This window comes from Rhyacophila brunnea, unplaced genomic scaffold (genome assembly GCF_057557595.1).
Source record: "Rhyacophila brunnea isolate RB1 unplaced genomic scaffold, BYU_Rbru_1.0 scaffold_2, whole genome shotgun sequence".
Classification (NCBI taxonomy): domain Eukaryota; kingdom Metazoa; phylum Arthropoda; class Insecta; order Trichoptera; family Rhyacophilidae; genus Rhyacophila; species Rhyacophila brunnea.
The window spans coordinates 15,946,002-15,962,101 of NW_028232859.1; the positions used below are offsets into that span (position 1 = coordinate 15,946,002).

At 32.6% G+C, this 16,100-nt stretch overlaps 1 protein-coding gene across 4 annotated transcripts in view; it reads left to right on the forward strand.

Moving 5' to 3' along the window:
• raskol (Ras GTPase-activating protein raskol) overlaps positions 1–16,100 on the forward strand; it is a 287,813-nt gene that overhangs the window by 90,809 nt on the left and 180,904 nt on the right. For 2 of the 4 annotated variants that reach the window (XM_085947505.1, XM_085947504.1), the window contains exon 2: positions 13,097–13,340. The exons of the other annotated variants lie outside the window; for them this stretch is intronic. In XM_085947505.1, coding sequence (XP_085803631.1) covers positions 13,187–13,340 — 154 coding nt within the window. In that variant the 5' untranslated portion in view covers positions 13,097–13,186. The remainder of the gene's footprint in view (positions 1–13,096; positions 13,341–16,100) is intronic. 4 annotated transcript variants of the gene reach the window in all.

Below are 16,100 nucleotides of genomic sequence, written 5' to 3' on the forward strand. Positions count from 1 at the left end.
AAATAATTATAGGCGTATATTGTTTATTATATTTATATTATATTGTATTCGTTCTTTAAAATAATGGGGAACATTTTGCAAACCATGAACATAAGTTATTGAAAGGATTTAGAAGACATTGTTGCATAATGCTTATTGTAGAAATAATGGGATTCGGGGCATTCGTTTTATATTGTATTATATGAGGCACGTTTCTAAATACTATAGATGCCAGCATAAAGTTCCTAATAATTAACAAGAATTTAGGTATCTTTTCTTCCACCTATTATTGTTACAATACTGAACTAGGTATATATGAAAAATAAATCATTTTTTGGTTAGGAATAAGTTCCCATAAATCTATTGCGATTTTCCAGAGCCATTTACCACGATGTTGTTATGATAATAATTAGTATCGTCGTGGATTTCTTCAGGTGGACTACACTGCGTCCAGCTTAGCGGCAGGACACTGACTCCTTGTCGCATTTATTCATTATTTTTACTGTAATTACAATAGTAAAATTATATCATATATAAATATGTTTGTACTCGAAGTAGGTATAATTTTAATGCGTATTGTCCTAGCACGAAACTTGCGATAAGAAACTACGATTAGTTACATTTAGTACTGGAAAATCTTATTAAAATACACCAAAATGATTTCGTACATGATTAGCTTGTGTGCTGTTTGAAACATACATACGCATGATAAAGACCTTACCAGATTATTGAATTGATATACCTACTGTGCATGTCGGTTACTAGTATGTATACGAATACAAAGTATTGCTTTACAAAAAAAAAACAGAATCTGTACTCTGCACCTTGATTGGTTTATAATTGTATTATTCGGCGAATCAACAAGAAGCACGACATCTTAGTGTTGATTTATTGCGGAACCCATTTTAAACTTTTTGATTGCTTTGTTCTCAATAGTTTGATTTCTTGTGGAATTTGGCAAACGCGTGCAAAAAATAATTGCAGTATTGTAGTCGGAGTCGTTTCACATAATTCACTTTATTTGACTTCGGTGTGATCGAACCGTGAGACAAACACAAAATGCATTCATTATGTTTGTAAGGACATCGTTGTTATAAATTTACTCTCTTCTAGGCATTTTTAATAACTATTTGCCAATGAAATAATTGATACCATTATTAAAAAATCTGTCTATCAATGTTTTCGTTGATACCGCCATTTTGCCATCTACCAAGCTGTCTGTCTGTTTGTGAAAATGCACTGGCATGGGTTGAGGTTCTACCGTGCCTCTCTAGTTATAACTTATAAATATTTATTGGTGCCATGCTGCGTCTGTTATTGTACTTCTAATAATATTAATAGTGAGTAATAAACGAATATATTTTGAAATCTGGGTGGTTATAATCTTGTGGAAATAATAAATGCCATATTAATGACATACATTTAATAAATTTATTATTTTATGGCAATACATGATGCATTTTTAAAAGAATTAACCATTCGACCGTTGAAGAAACAATTTATTTACAATGTCAGCTACCTACGTGCATATAATTAAATAAATATGAAAACCATAAAACGACTGACCAAAATGGAGTTACGATCGGTAATTTGTGTATTTTCTATAATTTTACCAGATTGCTTACCAAAAATATAAAACATTTTAATTTTACATTTTCGAAAAATTCCGAAAACCGGACTTTAGTATTGTTTAATGTGAATTTAAAAAGCAGTATAATATAATGTACCTATATTATTTTGATTAATTAAAACTTTGATTCCCTGTAACGTACCTACTGTATCACTTATATTTATTTGAGTAGCCTAGAGTCGTAACTCACATTCTCCAAAAACTAAATTTGGAATTAATCGCAAAAACACGAGATTACCATTTTTCGTAATCGCTAAATAGTAATAAAATATCTTGTGTAATTAATGAGTAACTTTGTCCAAGCATATATGGAAATGGATCACATTATGTCTTCTTCTTGATATAAAATTCTTCATGACAGTGTGAGAAAAAATACACATTCCTGGTTGGTTAGAAAGACCTTAGGACCAGAATATTATTTACCAAAGAATGATTTTTGCAATAATGGTTTTTATAGTCAATATTGCCAATGCATTTTTAATACTTTTAGCCATCTTTAACTAGAATTAAATTCATTTTCAGTTAATTCTATTTTGTATGAAAAGTTATTTCGGAAGAAATCCGTAATCCAATCCACTATTATTGGTTCCTAGGAAATTATTAAGGTGACGCATCAGTGAAACGCCAAATAATTTTCAACTGTACGCGCGACGAAATTTTGGACTCGCTGCCATTCAGTGAGAGAATGTTGACCCAGAACCACGTCACTTTGCTGCGTGATGGCGACGGGTCAATTCATTCTAAAATCGTGTAAAGATGACTAAAAACGTTACCCATTTACTTTAAAAAGAAAACATGTCAATGAATATATTATTATTGTTACTAATAGAACAATAAACAGAACATAAAATGGACGTATGTTGGATTTATATGACAAATAATATTACGTTTGACAGGCGTCATTTTCACCCGCCACCCGCAATCCGCGCATCGCCTAGCAACGATCTTTTTAGACCGTGCCTCAACTAATGCATGGCCTTAATATATACGTGCGTTACTATGGAAATCAATATGAGTGTCAAAATGACATTTCAGTATTATTTCTAACAAATACAATTTTTTTTTTCGTTTAATCTAGTCAAGTTTATATGATTCAACCGAAAAATTAAAAACGTTGTATATAAAAAGTTCCTTTTATCTTGTAATTATTAAAAGAATAAGTTGCATTCATCTATCAATCACTCACCAAATATCGATTTAAAGTTTTTAAGAATGCAGTATAGGTTTAACATTTTAGATTGTGCCCTGAATGTAAACTGTTGTGTGTATTTGTAAATTATATTATTCTTTCTTATGATCATGGTCAGCAATAAGGAAAGCATCAGATCGTTATTATGTACTGAAACTAGGTATTAAAGTATTAAAATGTTTTGAATTTAAGTCTTAATTTGGCATTGATTTTTACACAAATTTATTCGGTTGTTTTCTCATCAAAATGCCATTCTGATTCTTTCGATATTGTGATTAGCTTTAAAAAATTACGTAGACCTGAAATACAAATCGAAATGTTAGATACCGTTTTTATCAAAAATTCTTCACAATCATTTTAGGCCAACAAGTAAAAACATTGCATTTTTACACATTGTTTGCTTTGTCCAATTGATAAAAAAACATGGTTTATAAATAAAATCTCGATGGAAAATAATTTTCGTATAGCGCAGCCACAAAAAACGTATACAGGTAGATTGTATAAATAAATTCGCCTGTTAGAGGAATATCATTAATATGACATCTGTTAGAGGAATATCATTAATATGACATCATCATCAGCTGTATTTAGCAGTGTATGTAACTTCTGAGAAGACTAATTTGTTTTTATTATGATTATTCGTACAGAAAACACACACATGTGTTGTGTATAATCTAGATTCTAGATGTAAATAGAACACGTAGGTTCCGTTTTGACCTTCAGTGATAGCTTCAACAGTGATGTTACCACACCGAGTTGCACAATACATTATTAAATATCATGTCATTCGTAAAAATATGTTTTACAGTAGGTATGTAGCATCTCTATGTACTTATACTAAATACTGAATTAATTACGCACGTGATTATTTATGATGTCTAGGTAATTTTCTCTGCGAATCTATTCTATACACAAGGCTGATATCAGCGGCTAGCGACGGTAGTTTATCATATTTATGTATTGAAGTATTGTTATTGTTACAATAAGTTAGTCGTCTAAACTGTCTTCCAAGAGAGGTGCTGTTAAAACATAGCACTTTTTGACAGTTCAGACAGTTAACTTATTGTAACAATTATAATACCTCAATACATGATAATTACAAGATAAGAAGAACTTTTTATATACAACGTTTTTAATTTTCTGTTGAATCATATAAACTTGACTTGACTATCTTAAACGATCAAAAAAAATGTATTTGATAGAAATAATACTGAAATGTCATTTTACATTGCATATTGATTTCCACAGTAACTCACGTATATATTAATAATTAAGTTGCTAGGACCCCAGAAGCAACCAATAATATTGGATTGGATTACGGATTTCTTCCGAAATAACTTTTCATACAAAACAGAATTAACTGAAAATGAATTCAATTCCACTTAAAGATGGCTTTTGTATTACAAAATGCATTGGCATCGTGTTCTGATATATTCTAAAAGTTTCAAATGTCTAGCTAGTCGGGAAATTAGTTAAAAATCGATTGCAAGATTTGTACCGGATAAACAACCACCGGACAAATAAGAATACGAGCTAATAAGAACGTTGTAAAAATATGATAAACTATCGTCGATAGCCGCCGATAGCAGCCTTGCGTATAGAATAGATGCGCTGGTGATAACACATCTGTAGGAAATATAACTCATTTACATGGATCATAGGTGTCAATACATCTCTTTATTCTTCGTAGTCGTTATACGCAATGCTGAGAGTCGTGATTTTCGCGATAATTCACTGCCATTCCCAGTGACGTCCTGTGGGAGTAGGCTAGTAGGCAGGTCGTGCGTTGCATATGGGCGTCACATTAGGTACCTAATCAAAACAACATTTAAGTGTTGCGTTGAATTGTATTATGATTATAATACTCAGTTTATAAACTCCTTAAATTATGATGTTATTACTTATTACAATAAGTCATTACTACGCTTTCCACCCACGATGTTATTGAAATATTCTTCATAGACGAATTCAATTAATAATCAGTGTTGTGATTCTGATTTACTTTGTAGTTCTAGCTTCTTGCCTATGCACTTTTATTGAATCTTTATGTTATGAATGTTGGAATGCATTCTTTGTCAGATGCATTCTTTTGTTGTGGTGTGTCACGTTGCATCTTGAATATTTAATCGATTTTGATGTCATACTATTATTGCCGTCAGCATCATGCGTGCCACAAGTATATAAGTACAGCAATTAGTACCTACAATTCCATATTAAATAACAGAAAATTACAATGCAAAGTACCTGCCTACTTACATATTACAGTACATATAATAATATCTTATTTTACTCACTAAAGAATATACACTTTTTGTCTAAAATCTTCATTGATCACTCATTGACACTAACTAGTGAACACAAGCATAAGAGGAGTGGTTTGCCTTGTAAGTAAGGCTGTAAAAAGGTTTAATTCTCGAGTATAGAAAAATCACGTGTTAAAGTAGGTACATATTATTATTTTCCATAGTTACGTCCGTAATCTGTATTATAAAATGCATTAACGTTTGTCACGTAAACGAAACACGTATTAATTGAAGACAGATTTTGAAGACACTGAGCTCGTTTAGTATTTCCTGCGTTTTATGGCATGGCTGTCGTAAAATAATAAACTGGCGACTGGCTCTCATATTTATATATTATTAATCTATTCTGTGGCACTGACACTAGTAATATTATTAGGGTTAAAATAAGTATTAGGATATATTTACAGTTACAGCTGTACTATAATATTTTTTTTCCGATATGGATAGTAAAGTTTTGAAATTCGGAAAAGAAATAATGGAAAAATTTAATGTCTGCCGTCGAATCGGAATTGATTCTCGGCGGTAACTTTAGAAATGGTAGAGGAAAAAATTATTGAATCTGGTTACGTAGGAAAAAAAATGATTTGGTCAAAATTTAATTAAAATTATGAATTTCGTACCTTAGACAATAATCTTAGAAATCGAAACCAAAACTTTAAAGTTAAAGCATAGTAAAATAATCGAATCTACCAACAAAAAAAAACTATATTCCACATTCCACCACTGTTTACAAGTGCAGTGTGAAATGTGTATTATTTTCGTTAAAATGGTTAAATGAAATAAAAATATTGTCCATTGCATTCCGATAACGAATAGGTATCAATAATTATTATTACCTCAGCAGAGAGTATGTGCTTATTGCTTATATTTCATGTTGTAATGTTTTAATAAGTGTTTTTTGTATGCAGGTCCCGCATTTTTCAGAAACTGTTGATTTACCGGCGTTATGCGCCGATTCTCAAACTTTATCTTTATTCTGCATATTTATTCAATGTATATTATACAACGACGTCTCATGAAGGTATAAAAGTTATTCATTCATAACGGACTGTATGTTTTAAGGGGCGGAAAATTAATAAAAGAAAGTATGTTCCTTACGACTTTTCAAAGCATGTTGATTAAACGTTTTATTTTATCATATTAAATTGTCGCTTAGTTATATTGAAAATTGTTTACATTGTAAACGAGGCAGATTATAATATAATATAAATAATATTTACACTTTGGCCTATTTGATTCCGTTATTTGTAATAATAGTCTGATTACCAACTCTCGTCGACAAAAATATGCCAGACGATGCAAGAAAACAGTTAATTGACAGGAAAAAACGCTAGATTTTTATAAATAAAAAAAACACTGCAGCTCTCGTGTTTTGCACCAAAAAAATTCCTCCAAAGAAATATTTTACGTTTTTTACAAACCAAAAGTTGACAATAGAATTAAATTATTTTCTATGTAGGGTTTCCACAAACATTTATAATATCAGAGCCGTGGGTCGGAGTTCTTTTTAACAGCATTAACGCAATCCTCCTAATTTTAAAATTTATTTGAAAACACGTGGTCGGTGAATTTGATTATGAAAAAATCTAGAGTTTTTAATTTTTAAGAACACTTTAAAACTAGTTGCGATATGAAAAAAAACTCCACATTTAACGACACATGCCAAATCTAAATGATAATAAAAAAAATCTACATGACTATTGAAAAATTATAGATCTGGAAATAAAAACACCAAGTTGGCAACGCTAAAATTATGTACAAGACGCAAGTTGATATTCGCTGATAATCGTGTGACAGCGCTTTCAACTTTTCATTCAAATAATTATTGCCAGTATTGTGACCAAATTTAATTGTTGCTGAAACAATGGAGTTTGAGCGAGACGTAGACTAACAAGTAATATTAATTATTACCGATATCTCGGATTGATTATTCACCGGAAAGACATTTTTTACTACAGAGGCGGGGTCATATGAATAATATTATGGTCTTATGTGCACGACAATTTTATATGTTTGGTAATAAATAATATTTTAGATCAAGTATTAGCTAGCTACCTTATTTGATTTGTAGATTTTTTCTTTCCGTTTTTTCTGTGTGCCATATCAGGTTTTCCTGCCGTTTACGTCTCCTCAACGAGGATGTTCACTTTTCTACCAACACAAACATTTATACTCACCAAACCTGCCGCCTCGCACCGCACTCCGTATTTGCCCAACGTTTGACGTGAAACATCATCTGTGTTTTACGCCTGGGAATGTTTCATGGGCAGTTACCCAATACTAAATTAGCCACATACTCAAGTGTGCTGTCCAAGGGAGAGAGAAGCACGGAGAACTAACAAACATAAAAGATATAAATAATAAGATTAAGAAAAAAAACTAATTTAAAACTGACGAATATTTTATGTGAAGAGAACTTCACGAGCGTATTAGGACACAGGGTTTTTTTTTTTTTAAAATAAATGTAATATTGGAATTTGTGGCGACCATGTCAGATAGCCTAATGGGCCCAACAGTCATCTGGTCCTATAGAGAGAAGTCCCCTGCATTGCAATTTTCTCCAACATATGTTGAATGCATCGAATGATACCGTATTTGTCCCGTTCTCAAATCTTTTCTAATCACTATTCGTCTTTATCTTAACGATATCTAAATCCATCTCTGATGATGCGTCATGGTATTGCCACTAGCGCACGTCTTTCCTTTATTTCATTTTGTGCCCCGATCGGGAACCGACCGCGATTATCCTTCTTCCTTATTTGGCTCTCTTGCCTGTTTTCAAATCAGCATATCGTTGCTGTCTGCTAATGAAGGATGTGCGGCTTAAAACAATATTCAAAATGCAATTTCTCACTATAAAATGAATCACACATTACGTAGAAACGATTCGTCAAAAAATCTCTATCATTTAATATGCGCGATTGTGGAAACACAACTTTTAGACTAGACGAGTTAGTTAATTGGGTATTTTTATTTTTGTAAGAAAAACCTCCAGCTTATCGTTTTATAAATAATAATTAATTATTTTCCTTATTATAAAAAAAAACATTTTTATTGTGTTGTTCTTTTGAGGCATAGGCATTATCATTAGGAACACGGCACTCCAGAGTGATTCTTGTCTTTCTGAAAGAATTGTCTCTATCTGCCCCTATCTAAAATGGTCGCTTTCAAACTGTGCACCCCAAACACGCAGCGGTTATCGGTGACTGAATCTAGCCAGCTACTATTTCGCCTTCCCTTTCTTCTGTTCCCCATTGTATAGGTCGACATTACTCTCTTTGCGGGTCTAATGTCGCTATATTGCCTATCCAGCGCAATTATCCAATCATGATTGAATGATCGGCGCTGCAATCTTCATAGAGACCGTGTATTTTATCACCAATAGATCATATAGCATAGGTATTTAAATACATAATTTTTGACAATTCGTAAAACATTCGGGACCATTCATTGGTCGGCGTATTGATATCAAACGGAATGCAGTCAATGACGTGTCGACTGATTGTTATGAAGAGGTTTTCAGGCACATTAGTATGCAAGTTTGCTCAGAGTGAGGGTGGGCAATGAACGATTTTCGATTGTAAGAGCGTCTCCATGTGCGAAGGGAAGAAATTAAAACTCATTGATTTATCAGCATTGTATCGTATTCTTCAATTATTGTCGTCATTCTATTTCACCCGTAGATACGGCGGAGGCATTTTCTTTCAAAAGTGTTTAAGGCTATACTTCAGCTGGGGAACGGTCTAAAACGATCGTGACTACGCGACGCGAAGATTGTGCAAACGACGCGTGAAGAACAAAACATAATTTGTCATAAAAATTCAAGCGTCCATTTAATGTTATGTTTATTGTTCCATTACTAATAATAATAATATATTCATTGACATGTTTTCTTTTTCAAGTAATTGGGTAACGTTTTTTAGTCATCTTTACACGATTTAAGAATTAATTCCCCCTACGCCATCACAAAACAAATTGACGTGTTCACAGCTCGACTTTCGCTCTCCGATTGGCAGCGACTCCGAAATTTCGTTGCACCCATAGTTGAAAATTATTTGCCGTTTCACTGAAGCATGCTCTTAAAGCTCGTTCATTCACAGTGTAATGTCTATAAACGATTCCAATGCGGGTGTGAGTACACACGCTTTACAAGTATCTTGTAAATGTAAATTGTAAAGCGTGCTTTTAGTTAAGTGAGATACGTTGAAGACAAATTTATTTCTGATCAATTTATTATTAGATATATAAAGGTTAGTCAGATCTTTATCCATGATAATCGATATTAAATAATGTACAATTAAATACTTAAATGTCCTTGCAACATTATTATTTAGAAGATGTTTTTATTACGGATTTAATAAACAATATTTTGCTATGCCGCTCCGATGGGCGGACATTCAGTGGGTGGCCATTCATTGGCCATGACATAGAGATCCAATATTCACGCAAATGGATATTAAAATTAATAGTTTCAATGTCATGTCACATCAGTAATAATATTATTGTGCTACACATTACTGACATACTAACCAAAAAACAAATTTACATACTTATGTACTTAATCAAAAAAACTGCATTATATTTTATGTTGTAGGTATACATTTTGAAATAAAATGATGTACGTTACATAAATGTTACAAGTTTCGATTTAAATTTAAAGCTGCATATCTTGTACATAGACTAAAACAGTTGTTTGTAAACATAGAGCCTAATGCAGAAACATTTGTCTTAACTAAGATTTCCTCAGGACAAAACACTATGCACAAACATCGTCCTTAGAGCGGAATGCAGAAACATTTGTCATAACTAAAATTTCCTTAGCAGAAAACACTATGCAGAAACACTGTCCTTAGTTAAGATCATTTTTATTGAAAATAATACCATATTTAAAAATTCTCGTTAGGTAAATTAGGTAAATTATTTTATAATTGTTAAACGATGACAAAAATATGACAACTGCATTTTATAAATGCAATAACTATAAATACATAATAATATTTAATTATTTATGTTTCCGTTATAAGTCATTATACGTGATTCCACAGGCACCACAAGATTTTTTTTAAACATGGTAACACTAGCATCAAGTGTCATTCTTCATCTGGTATTTTGTATTTCTGCGGGCTGGCGTATAAAAATAAAATAATACTCTGCAAGTACGTGCCAAACGAATTAACACTATCAATATCCATATTGAGATACATTGTTAAATGAATTTCAGTGTATGGACTGTGTTATAGACATGCGAATTTATTTTGACAGCAGCTGTCAGTGGTAAATGGTAATACAGAAGGGGGCGTGTTCATAACAAAAGTAGTCTATGGTTAAGGATTCCTTAACTCTATACTCAGGATTGTCTATAGTTAAGTCATGCTTTTCGGCGACTTATCCTTAGGAACGAAATCTTAGATTGTGCATTCCGCTCATACATTGTTATAAAATTAAATATTTTTTGGACAGAACACATCGTAAAAAGTTGCGCCCTTTTCCAAACAATACTCTACAGTCTACGTGACTACACGTCGCGCTAATTCCTGTGAAAAAGAAACATTTCCCTGCAAACGTGTACACCCACACTTGCTTGTGTGTAATTTAATAATTATTATAATTAAAATGTTTTTATAGATCTGTTTGCAGTTTAGGTCTATAAATGTACTAGTATTAAATTGATATCTCAGTTATCGCTGCTATCAGTCTTGTGCACATCTTTTTTTGCAATTATGAAGTTAAATATTAGCAAATCGACAAGCCCATGATTTCAACTGAAAATTTTCATTCATATCGCCTAAATACATATTCCCATATCAATGTTTCGATTCGTTTAATATATATTTTATACTTTACATGCTTTTTGCTAGTTTCAGAATTATTTGTGACTGTAAAATAATCCTAATCTGATCAGAGTGTTTTTAATTTGATACCTATTCACCACATATTAACTATTATTATTATTTTATTTATATGACATCCATCAGATTTGTCGTATGTTAAGCAGACCCAACGCATACCATGCGCCAATTTTCTTCACAGACGAGTTCAGGTGCGCCATACAACTCAAGCACCTTTTCTACCTTCTTACGTTCACGGTTAGGGTTGGAAAATAGGGATCGGTTCTGCTTCGCTTAGGGGAGGAAAAGGAATAACTCAATCACGCAATTAAATTAATTAATTTATGCCAGTTCAAAAAACACACGTTTATTGGAGCACCAATCTACAATATTCAGAAATGATCTCGATTACGAGAGCAGCCGCATCGGAAATACTGACAGTATTAAGGCGATACATCAGTGAAACGGCAAATAATTTTCAACTATAGGCGCGACGAAATATTGGACTTGCTGCCATTCGGAGAGAGAATGTCGAGCTGGAAACACGTCAATTTGTTTCGTGATGGCGACGGGGGTATTAATTCTTAAATCGTGTAAAGATGACTAAAAACGATACCCATTACTTTAAAAAGAAAACATTAGAATGAATAAGTATATTATTATTGTTACTAATAGAACAATAAATGGACGCATTTTGGATTTATATGACAAATTATATTTCGTTTGGCATGCGTCATTTGCACCCGCGACCCGCAATCCGCGCATCGCCTAGCCACGATATTTTTAGACCGTGCCTCAACTGAGTGAGGTATAGCCTTAAGGTGACGCATCAGTGAAACGCCAAATAATTTCCAACTGTAGGCGCGACGAAATTTTGGACTCGCTGCCATTCACTGAGAGAATCTCGAGCCAGAAGCGAACAATAAACAGAACATAAAATGAACTTATGTTGGATTTATATGAAAAATAATATTTCGTTTGACAGGTGTCATTTGCACCCGCGACCCGCAGTCCGCGCATCGCCTAGCAACGATATTTTTAGACCGTGCCTCAACTAATGCATGGCCTTAATGAAAATGGTATCCACATTTTACTGACCGTACAAGACCAGTATTACTAATACTGTCTATTTATATTTTTAAAATATTACGTTTAACGTGTTTTTACTAAAGTTAAAATATGAGCTTATAACGATCGTACATGTTTAAAAGACAACGTATCCAATTTTTATCAAGTTTTATTTAATTTAATTTTGATGGCCGGCCTATTCAGTCGTAGTTTATTCAAATTAAAATCGAGTTAACTATTGATATATGAGCTAATTAATAAAGAAACGATGTTGAGGATACAAGCAAATCTAATGCCGGGTCCACACCGAAAACAAGTCGCGCGACAACTCGTTAAATTTTACGATAAGCATGATAATTATCGTAAAATTTCTTAAGCAATTATGATAATTATCGTAAAATTTAACGAGTTGTCGCGCGACTTGTTGCCGGTGTGAACCAGGCATAATGCCGTGTCCACACTGGCAACCTTGTTAGATTTTACGATAATTATGATAATTATCGTAAAATTTAATGAGGTTGCCAGAAACTTGTTGCCAGTGTGGACACAGCATGTTAATCATTCGTCTCTTTCATAATAATTGTCTCGACTACAAAATGAAATGATTTTACTATGAATTAATTACTACTTGTTTACCAACATTGATAACGCTGTTTGAACTTGTTTTACTCAATAAATTTGATAGATTATCAAACATGAACATTTTTTCAAGAACGGATGTTGTGGTCTTCGCGAGAAAACAATATTATTGTAATAATGTTTATTCACTTCCTTGCTTGACAGTATTTTATCTGTTATACTTTATTACTATTATTTATTGTGCCCTTGATATATAATGTCCATTCAACAATGAAAGACAGCCTGGCGTGCCAGTCATGGATGATTATTTTTCCTCCGGGCATGCCATCTGATTTTTAATAATAAATACATAACAGTATAAAATGTACAAAAAGTGCACTTTTCAATTTATATTGTCTATATCTTAATATATCGTAATTATATAAACATGTGCGTGATAATACAATATTTTGTGTACTATAAAAATAATTTAATTTATATTTATTTACTAAAATTATTATAAATTATTACGTGTACAAAGTTTACAGCGACATCTTTCGGGCAGTAGTGTGATAAAAGCTTTGAAAAATGGCCGCAAGGAATAGTGTGGTGTTATTGCAAAAAAAATAAAATGGCGTATAGAAAAGTGTTATACATTTTCGCGAGAAAGCGAAAAAGTAGTTGTGACACAACATTGGAGGAACTTCCTGCTTTGCTGCCAGGCGAAGTCGGAGGTGCAGGATGCAGAGCAACGCTTCCTCTGTCGAGCGATGCCAAGAGGCTTTGTAAGTAAAGATATTGAGTACCTACTATATAGTATATGTGATTGTTTTAATTTATTGCCATCTTCATTTTAGCAATGTTATCATTATCATAATATATAATAAAATATAAGATGATATATTATGCTTTAGTAATTAATGTATAGTAGCGAGAAAAAAAGTACATACCAATGTATAATTTTAAAACTACTCTATTGACGAATGGCAAAAGCTTGTGATGTTTGTTAGCTGATATCTTTACCATTATGCTTTTTCTAACGCCCGACAGAGTGTGCTACTCATAAACCATATAAGTTTCATTGAATTGAAGGTCGCATTTTCAATCAAACTGAACCATTTTCAAATTTTCAACCTAAAATTTTTGGATGCATTAGCGCGCTTCACTGTGGTTTATTATTCTCCGTTATTTTGCGATACCTTCACACTCTATTTTCCATTAACGTTTTTGCATTCATTTCGCAATTTGAGGAACCACCTGCTGAATATACCTAGGTATCGGTAACTGCTTACTCAACAAAGGAACTCGTGCCAAGAAAAATAAATCATATAACTCACTTCCTACAAAATAAAATATTGTTATACCACAACAAACTTAATCGTGCCAGAGTTACTTGCCCGTAAGAGAAAAATCAATTACTGGGCCTAGTAAGTATTATTGAATAGATTGATAGACCATGAATAAATCTGTATTGATAATACAAAAATATAATAATATACAATTGATTGCTGTTAAATTTTATATTATAATAAATACTGTGTAGAATGCATCACTTTTCGTAAATAAAAATAATAATTATGCTTTAACAAACGTTGTCGATTATTTAAAAAAAGAAACATTCACAATATTCATTAAACCCCCTTTCTCTTCATACGACATCCGTATAACTTACCAACAATAAGTGACGCTGTTTTTTTAATTTTATTAGTTGGTTATTGTCTCCAACGGCCATCAGTGAGTCGCTTGAAGTAGTAGACGTCCACCTATTCTGATAGTAATAATGACGTACATTAATGACGTATTACATTGTCAAGTTATCAATCATCATCATTCCTTGTACGTCGGTAGCAGAGTCACTGTCACTGCAATCTTGCCAAACTACTAATCGGCCTCGTAGAATGACTCGTATCGTTTGAAAAAAAATGAACGTTTTTTTCTGAAATATATAAACCATTTCATTTTCATTGATGTATTTTTTAAAGTCGGACCAGCGAAGTTGCGCAATCGGCAACTAAAAATATCTCCACGAGAAATTAATTATTCGAATGTAAATATAAATATCACTCAGTGAGTAGGCATAACGCAATCACCCATCACCCGTGTGAAAATCATCTGAAAAATAGATGTGTTTATTTTATCGCAGACCTGATAGATATAGAAACAATGATGATTTCGCTTTTCCAACGTTGTTTCGAAATCTAGATTGCTAGAAAAAAATGATGTTAGGTAGAACTCCCGAGAATGTCTTCTTCCCGATTTGTGGCTGGCCTAGCTTCAAAATTTATTTCATTAGAAAAATATCACAATTTTAAATCTAGATATGTAGTTTCGGTTAGGTAGGACCAAAGATGATACATCTTCTTACAGATGGATCCTTCCTAAAATCGCTAAAGCAGGTTCCAGTTTGAAATATTAATATAAGAAGTAAGTCAGGTAGTATGTTATCACGGTTTGTATCAAAATTAGTAGTCCCAGTGATCCTGTTTTGACACTGGGGCAACTGGACGCCAGGACAAGTGGGCGCCGCACTGTCGAGTGAAATAATAGACATTCGTTACGATTTGATATAGAAAGTAGATGATGAAGTTTATTAAGTTTATATCTACTACTTGGTTGTTTTAATCGATTTTGCTCTTAACTTAATGTTTTTTATTGCGGATTAAGAATTATTATTCCATTATATAAAAATAAAAGAACCTCCTTCTCGTTGGAACTTAAATATATGCAGAAATAAATAATTATTTACGCGTGCATATTTAAATTCTTACCAAGTATTGAATACTACAATAATAGAATAGTATTTAATAAATGTATATTTTAAAAGAACCTACCTATAATTCACGAACGTTAATTTATTTTCGAATTTCATTTCATTAGATTGCGTAGCGCCCAGTTTCCCCGGCGCCGAATTGTCCTAGACCCCTTTTTCCTATATCACTTAATTTACGTAATTTTACGCCTAATCACTCTATAAGAAGGGTTTCTTCAACACCTTTCGGTAGGATATATTTATTTTAATATGTTTCTTCATTAGTATGCTACTTTGCAACTTTTTTGTCTTGTACCACCAACGTCCAGGGTGATCTTCATTCTAATGATTGCTGCCCGGAACGATTCGACGGAGCTTCGCTGGTACCTGTTTCGAATACGGCGTCTTACTCTGCTATGTAGAAAATACCGTTGATATTGCCTTCGATAATGAACTGAAAATGCTATTACTTACTCTTTCCTCTCACAATATGGCCGAAATACGTACTGTAGTCTGCTACGGCTGTTTAATTGTAGTATAACCTCTTAAAATAATAATCTAAATAGTACATACGTTAATTTTGTTACGTTCAGTTTAAATTACCATTTTAGAAACATTTAAACATTAAATGAAATAAAAATATCGATATTAAGTATCCCTTCATTTGGTGTATAGCTGCAGAATATAAGAATAAATTTGAAATCGTTGGATAATCGGTGGCTATGCTTCTGTTAAGTAGTAAGTCTACAAATTATATAAGTAGGAATAAATTCCGTAACATTTTCAGCGAATCATA